The 11,921-nt window shown below is 42.1% G+C and overlaps 1 protein-coding gene across 1 annotated transcript in view; it reads right to left on the bottom strand.

Annotated features, from left to right (window-relative positions):
• Positions 1-4,911: 4,911 nt before the first annotated feature.
• Positions 4,912-11,921, bottom strand: part of EMP2 (epithelial membrane protein 2) — a 66,573-nt gene continuing 59,563 nt past the window's right edge. The window contains exons 3-6 of the mRNA XM_077275205.1: positions 9,371-9,470; positions 9,076-9,222; positions 5,640-7,439; positions 4,912-5,317 (exon numbers count right to left, since the gene is read on the bottom strand). Of these exons, the coding sequence (XP_077131320.1) occupies positions 7,267-7,439; positions 9,076-9,222; positions 9,371-9,470 (420 nt within the window). The 3' untranslated portion in view covers positions 4,912-5,317; positions 5,640-7,266. The remainder of the gene's footprint in view (positions 5,318-5,639; positions 7,440-9,075; positions 9,223-9,370; positions 9,471-11,921) is intronic.

Here is an 11,921-nt window from a genome sequence, read left to right as displayed (position 1 = left end):
CCTACACACAACCTCCGGTCCTCACTAGATCTCCTTCTCTACTCCCCTCTTATCTCCTCTTCCCACAATCGTATACAAGATTTCTCTCGCGTATCACCCCTACTCTGGAACTCTACCCCAACATATCAGCCTCTCGCCTACCATCGAAACCTTCAAAAAGAGCCTGAAGACCCACTTCTTCCGACAAGCCTACAACCTGCAGTAACCACCGATCGACCAAACCGCTGCATGACCAGCTCTATCCTCACCTACTGTATTCTCACCCATCCCTTGTAGATTGTGAGAGCAGGCAGGGTCCTCTCTCCTCCTGTGCCAGTTACGACTTGTATTGTTTAAGATTATTGTACTTGTTTTTATTAAGTATACCCCTCCTTACATGTAAAGCGCCATGGAATAAATGGCGCTATAACAATAAATAATAATAATATTCAGTGGCCAGTGTCAGGCATACAAGTCACTAGTTCGACCACACTTAGAATACTGTGCACAGTTCTGGTCTCCGGTGTATAAGAAAGACATAGCTGAACTAGAGCGGGTGCAGAGAAGAGCGACCAAGGTTATTAGAGGACTGGGGGGGTCTAAAATACCAAGATAGGTTATTACACTTGGGGCTATTTAGTTTGGAAAAACGAAGACTAAGGGGTGATCTTATTTTAATGTATAAATATATGAGGGGACAGTACAAAGACCTTTCTGATGATCTTTTTGCTCGTAGACCTAAGACAGGGACAAGGGGGCATCCTCTACGTCTGGAGGAAAGAAGGTTTAAGCATAATAACAGACGCGGATTCTTTACTGTAAGAGCAGTGAGACTATGGAACTCTCTGCCGTATGATGTTGTAATGAGTGATTCATTACTTAAATTTAAGAGGTGACTGGATGCCTTTCTGGAAAAGTATAATATTACAGGGTATATACACTAGATTCCTTGTTAGGGTGTTGATCCAGGGAACTAGTCTGACTGCCGTATGTGGAGTCGGGAAGGAACTGTTTTCCCCAAAGTGGAGCTTACTATTTGCCATATGGTTTTTTTTTGCCTTCCTCTGGATCAACATGTTAGGGCATGTTAGGTTAGGCTACTTTCACACTAGCGTTAACTGCAATACGTCGCAAATGCGTCGTTTTTGCGAAACGCCGCATCCAGCAAAAGTTTTTGCTGGATACGTTGTTTCGTCATAGAGTAACATTAGCGACGCATTTGCGACGCATTTGCGACGCATTTCCAAACGGTGAATGCGTTTGGCGGCGTTTGGGCGTATGGTAGCGGTCCGTCGGGAAAACAAAACGCTACATGTAACGTTTTTTGCTCCCGACGGTCCGCTTTTTCCGACTGCGCATGCGCAGTCGGAACTCCGCCCCCACCTCCCCGCACATCCCCGCACCTCACAATGGGGCAGCGGATGCGTGGAAAATATGCATCCGCTGCCCCCGTTGTGCGGCGGAGACCACACTAGCGTCGGGAACGTCGGCCCGACGCGCAGCGACGGGTTGTTCCCGACGCTAGTGTGAAAGTAGCCTTAGGCTATGGGTTGAACTAGATGGACTTAAAGTCTTCCTTCAACCTTAAGGCTACTTTCACACTAGCGTTAACTGCAATACGTCGCAAATGCGTCGTTTTTGCGAAACGCCGCATCCAGCAAAAGTTTTTGCTGGATACGTTGTTTCGTCATAGAGTAACATTAGCGACGCATTTGCGACGCATTTGCGACGCATTTCCAAACGGTGAATGCGTTTGGCGGCGTTTGGGCGTATGGTAGCGGTCCGTCGGGAAAACAAAACGCTACATGTAACGTTTTTTGCTCCCGACGGTCCGCTTTTTCCGACTGCGCATGCGCAGTCGGAACTCCGCCCCCACCTCCCCGCACATCCCCGCACCTCACAATGGGGCAGCGGATGCGTGGAAAATATGCATCCGCTGCCCCCGTTGTGCGGCGGAGACCACACTAGCGTCGGGAACGTCGGCCCGACGCGCAGCGACGGGTTGTTCCCGACGCTAGTGTGAAAGTAGCCTCAGGCTACTTTCACACTAGCGTTAACTGCAATACGTCGCAAATGCGTCGTTTTTGCGAAACGCCGCATCCAGCAAAAGTTTTTGCTGGATACGTTGTTTCGTCATAGAGTAACATTAGCGACGCATTTGCGACGCATTTGCGACGCATTTCCAAACGGTGAATGCGTTTGGCGGCGTTTGGGCGTATGGTAGCGGTCCGTCGGGAAAACAAAACGCTACATGTAACGTTTTTTGCTCCCGACGGTCCGCTTTTTCCGACTGCGCATGCGCAGTCGGAACTCCGCCCCCACCTCCCCGCACATCCCCGCACCTCACAATGGGGCAGCGGATGCGTGGAAAATATGCATCCGCTGCCCCCGTTGTGCGGCGGAGACCACACTAGCGTCGGGAACGTCGGCCCGACGCGCAGCGACGGGTTGTTCCCGACGCTAGTGTGAAAGTAGCCTAATAACTATGTTACTATGTTATGTTACAAGGGAATTATAAATTACTCCTGTTCAGATGTGGATGGTGTGAATGATGTCTTAAATATACTGTACATTTTTCTTCAACAAGTGATGTAAAGAGGAGCTGTCACTTGCAAATAATATGCCATTGTTTTATCTGATCTCGGTGCCGCTGTTCTCATGAATCTGACGTTGTTGCTTTGTTCTTGAGCCAGTCTGTTCCTGAGGTATAGCCATCTCTTCCTTGTAGGTAAATCTAGTTGTATTAGCCAAGGGAGAGGAAGGTTGATCCTAGCAGGGCTGTGGAGTCGGAGCCCATTTTGGTGGAGTCGGAGGTTTGGCTTACCGACTCCACAGCCCTGGATCCTAGTGAAGACGTCCACAGAAATTAGTTGATTATCCCATTTCTTTAGTTAACGACAAGATTTGCACACAGAGTAGACATGGTCAGATATCAGGAATATTTTTTTATTTGCTTTAACATCTTTCTATCAGGAGTTCAGCATCATGTAGACCACATAAAAAATTACATATTTATGAATCAGCTTGTCCCCCTACCTATATTTATCAACTTGAACATGTTTGCACCATTTCTATTACATTTTTAAAGGGAATCTGTCAGTCGGATCAACCCTCATAAGCCGTCTATATTGGAACGTAGGTCCTAGGAAGCTGAATACAATGATACCTTGATATTGGCGGACAGAGGTCTAATTCCAGAAAAATCCACTTTTTTCTTGTATGTAAACTTTTCATTGTAAGCCTCTAGTTGTCTGAGCTTAATTTGTTTCTTCATTTTCTCATAACAAAAAAAAAGTTTTTGATACCTTGTTAGTCAGTTGAAAAAGATTGATCTCAGTGGGAGAAACAAAATAATAATCTTGTTATATCTTTTAATAGCTAACAAAAATAAAATAAATGACGTCACAAAGCTTTGGTCTCTTCATCAGGCATGGTATCAGAGAATGAATCCTTCATTAGCTTAGATAAGTGATGTGAAAGTTTTATGCTCCCAGACCTGATGCCCCTATTGTCTCTGAAGCAGATTCTTCAGATTTTGTAGAAAAATATTTAGATTTAAGCTTCCTCAGTGGTTGATACCTTTTAAGGGCTAGTTGAAAAGATGGTAACATATTGTGAGCTTTTGAGACTACTCCGTTCTCTTCATCAAGCAGAGAATAATACAAAATCTGATTTGTTTCCGATCTGTGGTCATTATGTGAGTGTAGGTTTTGCAAGGATAGGTTCCTCTTGGTGTATCAGAGGGCGTTGAGCGCAGACCCTGCAGTGATAACGTACCAGTCATGAAATGGTCACAGACAGCCCATCACTATCCTCAGTGGTGATGCCTGCATGTAGGGCACAAGACCGATAAAAGGGTACTTGGTTGCACGTGATGGGGACATCACAACTGCAGTACAATTAACAGGCCGGCGGAATTACTAGCGGTGCAGTGATTCATCAGGTGAGTCATTTCATTTTTTGACAACCCTTTTGAAAACAGGGCTGATTGCAGCCAACAGTAGAGTTGAGGCATAAGAGGATTTTCCCACAAAATTTGTTTATCACCTATCCACAGGAAAGATAATAAAATGCAATTCCTGGGGGTATCAACAACTGGCACGAGAACAGGACAGAGATCCCTTAGTTATCTGTATGAATAGAGCAGTATGGTGCACATGCATAAATATAACCTATGCAGACTGAATAAAGCTATAAGGTATTTAGTGGGAAAACTTCTTAAAGGGAATCTGCCAGCAGGTTTTTACAATTTAATCTGACAGCAGCATAATATGGGACACGAGCCTGATTCCAGGGATGTATCACTTACTAGGCTATGTGCTGTAATTTCAATTCAATCAGTATTCTATCAGCAGAATAATAACACTACAAGACTACACCTCATGTGCCAGGCAGTCCAGCTAATCTGTGTAACCCTGCCCCACTTCTGATTAGCAGCCTACTCCCAGTGTACACAGAGCAGAAGTCTTAGCATCCTTGTTTGTTTGATGTAGTACAGTTATCAAACCCACACCAAACAGCCCAGGAAGTGATACATCGCTGAAATCAGGCTTTATAGCCCTATGTTATGCCTTAGGGCTCATTTCCACATGCGAGACATTCGTCCGTGTCCCGCAGGTTAAAACCCTCTTCTGGCGCCGGCACTCCAGAGCGGAGCGTGCGGCTGCACAGCAACACATGGAGCTGCACGCTCCGCTCCCAAGTGCCGGCGCCAAAAGAGGGTTTTAACCTGCGAGACTCGGACGTTTATCTCGCATGTGGAAATGAGCCCTTACTCAGATTATATAGATAGATCCTGCTGACAGATTCCCTGTAAATGGCATTCTTTGGTAAAGTAAAACTTTTGTCTAATCCTGGACAACCCCTGTAAATAAATTGCCTGTATAAATATTTTATTGATGCATAAAAGAATAAAACACAGGACACATTCAGTTTTAAAGCAATATTTTTCTTTCGTAACAATAAAATGACCAATTTCCATACCTAGATTTTAAAATTACATGCAAAACAGATCTAGGAACAAATCTGCATTTTTGTATATATGTACAGACACCGTTCAAGGTTGTAGGGGTAAAATCTGACTATAACAAAGCAAAACTTCCAATAATAATGATAAAGCAACAATACATATCTGTAAATTGCAAGACAAGGTTTAAATTCTAGAAAGTCCAATGAATTGTAGCACGACTAGTTCATTTTTTTTTTTTAGTTTTCCTCCTTTGCATTATGGGAAATATAAATCATTCCTGCTGCTGTATGAATTTTACTGTGGATTATTGGTAAACATTAATAGGTTTCTAAGGGAGTCTGTCACCCCCCCAAAACACCAAATAAACCACTTAGGCTACGTTCACATTTGCGGCCAGCGCCGCAGCGTCGGGCGCCGCAGCGGCGCCGCATGCGTCATGCGCCCCTATATTTAACATGGGGGCGCATGGACATGCGGCGCACTTGCGTTTTGCGCCGCATGCGTCGCTGCGGCGCCCGCGTCGGGGCGCAGAGGACGCAGCAAGTTGCATTTTTGCTGCGTCCAAATTCAATGAAAAAAACGACGCATGCGGCGCAAAACGCAGCGTTGTGCATGCGTTTTGCTGCGTTTTTGTTTGCGTTGTGCGCTGCGGCGCCGACGCTGCGGCGCACAACGCAAATGTGAACGTAGCCTTATACAGATATTAAGGGGGGCTTAAGTGGTTTAGTTGGCAAAAAAAACCTATTGTATGCAAATGAGGGGGCATCAGGTGCACTGTCACACTCTACTCAATTTGCATACTGAGCACTGTCATATTTTGATTGACAGTGCACTTTACAGCCGCGCTCACATAGTGTTATTGACGACTCCTGTCTGCAGCATAGTGTCGATGCAGCCGCAACAGGAGCCAGGGATCAGAGCCGGCCATGACACTGAGCTTGGCTACACTGTCCTAGTGGAGGTGCACACCTGCTGATGGAGTTCAGCACTGTTAATCAAGAGCTGTCAATCATCAGCTTTGCACCTCCGCACTGACACCGCTCCCCTCTTGTTACTGACTCTTGTCTGCCACCACCTCTTGTTACTGTATTGAGGACCAGAGTCAGCAATAACCCTATGTGAGCACAGCTACTGAGCTCACTGTCAGTCAAGACATGACTGTGCCCAGTATGCAACTTTAAAGGGCATATTGGTGCAAAGAAACTTTGGCCATGCCAAGGGTCCCAAAAAGTCACCTGAATTGCATATAATATAAAAATTTAAGTTAAGCTAAAATCTATACTTAACCTCAAAAGATTTTAGCTTAAGTCCCATACGTACTATATAGATGGTTTAGTTAGCGATTTGGAGGTAACAGACTCCCATTATTGTAAGTTCATCTATTCAGAGAAATATAAAAGTAAGCATTTTGTAATATGTTTTTAGCTATTGTTGCTTGGTACTTTATAGCAAGGAAAGAAATCCTCGTAGGTCTCTTTTCACACCTGCATTTGAGGCTCTGCTATTTTTTTCCCACAGAATGCCTGAATTTAATGAACCCCTTTTTAAGTCAATGTGGTCCAAACACGAGCCATCAGATCCTTCACAGCTTAAATGTCTTTTTTTCTGCTTCTATGACAACAAAAATGCAAAATTCAGAACTCCAATGTGCTTACAGCGTAACTGAATCACTGTAACGTAGTCAGAATCCCTATTGTTTGTGTTTAATGGTCTGTTCCAAAGCTGTTATCTTTATGGAACATTTCACTACACTCTAAAAATGGGAGTGGTTGGGGGAGACTCTGACTACACCAAGAAAAATAAGTCATGAAAACAAATACAAAAACATAATCTTTTATAGTGCTCTGACTTTCATGTGCTTTATAAAACATTAGCCTATACCTTTACCAATTTTAGGGTGAGAATATATTTTTTTTAGATCATGACTGAGATGTTTTATGAAAGCTAGTTATTTCAGAACCACCCAATCCTCCCTCCCTTTTCCCCGGACAATATTGAACTTGTTTAATCTACATCTACTAACCTCCCCAAAAATATATATATATATTTATATAAAATAAAACAAAAAAAGTTCAAGTTGTCAAACATTATACATGTATTGTAATTATTCTAATTCTTTCCCATTAACCAAAGGGTCAATGTTCCAGGATACATGTATAATGCGTCATATTCTTAGCGTTAACACTGCTAAGAAAACAGTACGTCTTTAGGAAAACATTACCATTTACTACACAACCACTTCAAAATGATTATATACAAAATGGTTATCTGCATTTGGGTTTGTGTAGGGAGAGAAGTCATCTCGCTGATGTTACGGCTTATTTACGCTTTCTTAGTATCAAGTACATGATGCTGTTAATGAAGGTGAAGGCAAAGGCAATCCAAGCTAGAATGAAGGAGTATCCGTATGTGCCGTCCTTTAGTCCTAAATTCGCATGGAAGTCTTCATGCATGGAAGCGTAGATTGCGGCAGCGATCATAACACACAAACCTAGAAGATGAAATGGAAAAAAATATATAAAAATCAACATGTATATCTATGGATCTACATGTGTAATTAAGCACAGGAACCTGTGCCGGAAGGCAGCAGATGCTGGGATGGTGCTCATTTTCTGCATGTCTAACCTTTTCCTTAATCCGTAAAGACAAACTAAGTAAGTGAACGAAAAAAAAAGTGGTGATGTAACATTACCAAGAAACGGGATAGTATTATTACCGTTTGCTTAGTTGGATGGATAAACTGTAGAATTCTATTGCAAGATACTTAAATGGATTGACGGTTGGCTTTACTGAAGACTCCTGAATTGTGCAGACCCAGAATACAGCACCCAAAGCAGGCAATGAAGCACCTCGTTACCTCCATATAACGGCAAGTTCTTACAAAAGCTTGGTTAAATTTTACGCCCCAGTGAGGTTTGCAAGGACTTGGTGCGGCAACACGCTGGGTCCCTACAACTCCAAATTATGTAGGAAACGGCTTGAAGAATTTCGACTTTGCCACTGATCATAATTATTACCCTCGATCTGCAGTTGCATTTTTTATTTACCGTATTTTTTTTTAATTAATGACGTTGCTGATGACTTTGTTTAATTTAATCTCCCAAAAAAATTGTAACTTATGTCTTTTGAGCATGTCCCATATCGGACTGTCAATCCTTTTGTTCTCCTGGAGATAGCATGTCTTTCAGTGGCTGTCTTATAGAGAACACAGGGCATAGGGCTCCTATGTATAGGAGAGACTACCAAGATGGCTGTCGGCCAAATGATTGGCCGACAGTCATCTAATGTGTATGGTCGGTTTTAGGCTGTGTTTGATACCTCATATTAGACCTAATCAATTACCGTAAATAGATATGAGTTGCAATACGAGGCATAGGCAATGGACTAGACTAGTGCTGTTTCACGATGGAAGGGGAGTAAAGTAAATCAAAACCGCAGGGTCCACAACCAATCACCATTTCATCGCACCGCTTCCTTGCAGCTGCACAGAGGAAGCATGCTCATTAAATGCCAGTTTGGGCGCCTGTCAGCACCTAGATGTCCTCAGTTTCTACATATTAGAAATATATCTATTTTTTCTTTACAAAATGTAGATAAAAAATATAATCTACTATAAAGATGAAAACAAACAGAAATAAGCAAAGGTTTAATTTATCTCGTTAATTAGGCCTTACAAGGCGGCCTCAATTAATATAACAAATGGATTAATATTTAAAAAAAACAAAACTGTGACCCAGAAAATTAATAGTTTCATAATCGTCACTAAATGAAATCATTTATTTCATTGTGAAGTTACAATAATGAACAATTAAAAGATCTAATTAAGGAGATTGATGACTTTTCAGAATAGCAGAGCCATGTGTTGTAAAAACGTGAGAGGTGGTATTCCAATCATAGTGGATCAGGGGATAAGATCGCCTTGTAGTTTGGGTTCACCACCTTGCTTGACCCCAATATTTACCATATTTATAAAGACCTCTACTTGAATTCCTTTTGAATACAAAAACAGTACAGACCACTGATATGTACCATATGTTACGATAATTACACGATAGGCGTAATAAAAGTAGAGAACTACTCAAGCATTGACTGACATATAAAATACCTAACATAATTGCGCTACTCACATGACAGCATCTGGATAATAGCAGTCAACACAAATCGCTCTCCTTGTTTAAGCCGGAACAGTTGGAAAACAAAGCTCAAGAGTCCGATGCAGCACAGAATGGTGGCCAGGATCATGGTCGCCTGAATGGTCTGGATAGCCTGAAAGGCTGAAAGTTAAGATATCTGATTATTAACATGCTCATCAATTCATACCCCAGCGAAGTACTTTGTCTACCTCGTCTGAACCTTTTTCTCTTTTTTTGTTGCGGGGGGGTGGGGGAGGGGCAATAATCTTATAGAAGTGCCAGAACTTACAATTGTTGTTGTTTGTAGTCTCTGTACAGACTGTGTTTGTAGTAGAGTTCAGACAGGTCCTCCAGATGTCCACATAATAGTTTTCTCCAACCCACCAGGCCTAAGGATGGAAATGATGGTAGAAGCTTCGATCACACGTTTGAATTTTTTTTTCTTTCAATGTCACTTAGCCGTAAGTCACTAATAGTGATGAGCGAATATACTCGTTACTCGAGATTTCCCGAGCACGCTCGGGTGTCCTCCGAGTATTTTTTAGTGCTCAGAGATTTAGTTTTCCTCACCTCAGCTGAATGATTTACATCTGTTAGCCAGCGTGATTACATGTGGGGATTCCCTAGCAACCAGGCAACCCCTACATGTACTTATGCTGGCTAACAGATGTAAATCATTCAGCTGCGGCGATGAAAACTAAATCTCCGAGCACTAAAAAATACTCGGAGGACACCCGAGCGTGCTCGGGAAATCTCGAGTAACGAGTATATTCGCTCATCACTAGTCACTAATTTACTTATTTTTCAAAACATTTTATGTCTAAACAAACAATCTACATTTTCGGTAACCTGAGAGGAATGTGGTCATCTCTTGTGTAGTCCTTCTGCATACATACAATAAATGAGCCCACCAATTGGGCATCTTGCCATCACAATGTTATGGCATATCACTAGAGTCCATTGATAGACCTTCAGAACCTTAAAAGCCCACCATACACAATGCATTTGACTGAAACTGGCAAACGGACCAGGACCTACATGCATCCACTGGCGAAAGATCAGAGAATAAATGACCTGATCTTTTGTTTCCTCAGAAGATAAGAACAGAAATTACATCAAACAGTTGTGATTGTAATCACTGTACGTACACACCATCGAAGACATACAGATATTTCCATTAATCTTTCACTTCTCGTTTTGGCTCCCTGTGAATGAGGCCTAACAGGAGGTACACTTTAACTGCTTCTGGACAGCCCATAGGCCCCGATTCATCAAGACTGTTGATTTTCTCATTGGTCTTGATGAGGGGGCACGATGGAGTTAAACACTCCTGATTCATGAAAAGTTAGATCTTTCTTCATGAATCTGGAGTGTCGGACGAGTGGTGTGCACCTCCATGCGCTACATCAGAAATGTAAGATTTCTGGCAAAGGGTACGCCACACAGCTCATCATTAAATAAATGAGTTGCAGCGTTGCGCCCTGGCCGTGCCCTTGTCCTGTCCGGGCGCAGCTAGGAGAAACTGCGTGAAAACAGTAAACGCAGCAAAATTTAAAGCTTTACAACTTTTCGAAACAATACACACCAGAAATTTGGCAAACCTGCTTTGATGAATCGTGGCCATAGACTTTAAACGTCCATGTAGTCCGCGTTATATTTTGCAGTGACATTGTGAAGCATCACTGCATAGTTTAGCAGCTACACAACATCATGAAGCTACAGGAGCGAGAGCCGGTTTCCAAACAACAGCCAAATTCCCCATAGAGAAGGCAGAGGTGGTTTATTACCATCCTTGCCTTCCCTATTGATGTACATACAGCGCTAGACGAGTGCTGTGTACACAGCTTCGGAGGCACTGACAGCTTCTTCCTCCAGACCTAGCAGCTATGTAATCACTGGATTTAGGGAGGGAGCAGGAGCTACTGGGTCCTAGGAGAACCAGCCTGCTCTGCTATGCAGCCAGGAGACTGCATTTCCATTGTAACTGAGGGATAATACATCAGCCCAAGTTAAAGGAGAAATAAAATTAACAAAGTATTTAAATGTTGAAATATTACAAAAGGTCAATTATAACCTTATGGTGATGGGAACAATGTGAAAAAAATGCAAAAATAAGTAAGTAAATAAAAGGAATTGGGAAAAAAAGCCGCTGCCAATCCAAATCGCAGTTAATAGCCTCAGTCTCGTCGGAAAAAAAATTGTGTGTCCGATATAAGGAAATAATTCCTATGGCAAAGGGAACAAATTTTAAAATGTATTTTAGTGGTCCTTTATGGGGTCATTAAAATGTTAACCAAAAAATTTGAAAAACAGACACATATTTTCTTTATTTTCCCACTGATATCAGCAAAAAAAGAGATAAAAGATAATGAAAATAACAAAAATAATGCCTCAAGTGTCATGAAAAAAATGATGCAAACTTTTTTTTACAGCTCTTTCAACCGAATGAATTAAAAAAAAAATAGATCAGGATAAATGGTCTGGTCTTGAACTGATTAAAGTCTGGGTAGACCTTTGCACAGAATTTTTGTTGCTGACATTTGCTTCCTATATGCAAAGTTAAGCAACTTTCTTAATTGCTGTCATTAAAAAATGTATATAATTTTGCTGCTGCAGATTGTTTCAAATCTTTTATCCAGCTGAGTGATCTGAAAATATGTTACAAACCCATCAGAGCTCCTGCTCCAGGTTCTGGCTCTCCCCTTCCCTTCTCTCAGTGTTGGGGCTCAATCAGTTTTTCACATGAGTTCTATCTGTGGTTTTCATGGATAGAACTCATACTTCTTATAGTCAATGGAGCTCTTCTTATGACTGTATATTTGCAAATCAAGTTGTCTGTA

This window comes from Ranitomeya variabilis, chromosome 7 (assembly GCF_051348905.1).
Source record: "Ranitomeya variabilis isolate aRanVar5 chromosome 7, aRanVar5.hap1, whole genome shotgun sequence".
Classification (NCBI taxonomy): domain Eukaryota; kingdom Metazoa; phylum Chordata; class Amphibia; order Anura; family Dendrobatidae; genus Ranitomeya; species Ranitomeya variabilis.
This window is presented reverse-complemented; position numbering and strand designations above follow the sequence as displayed.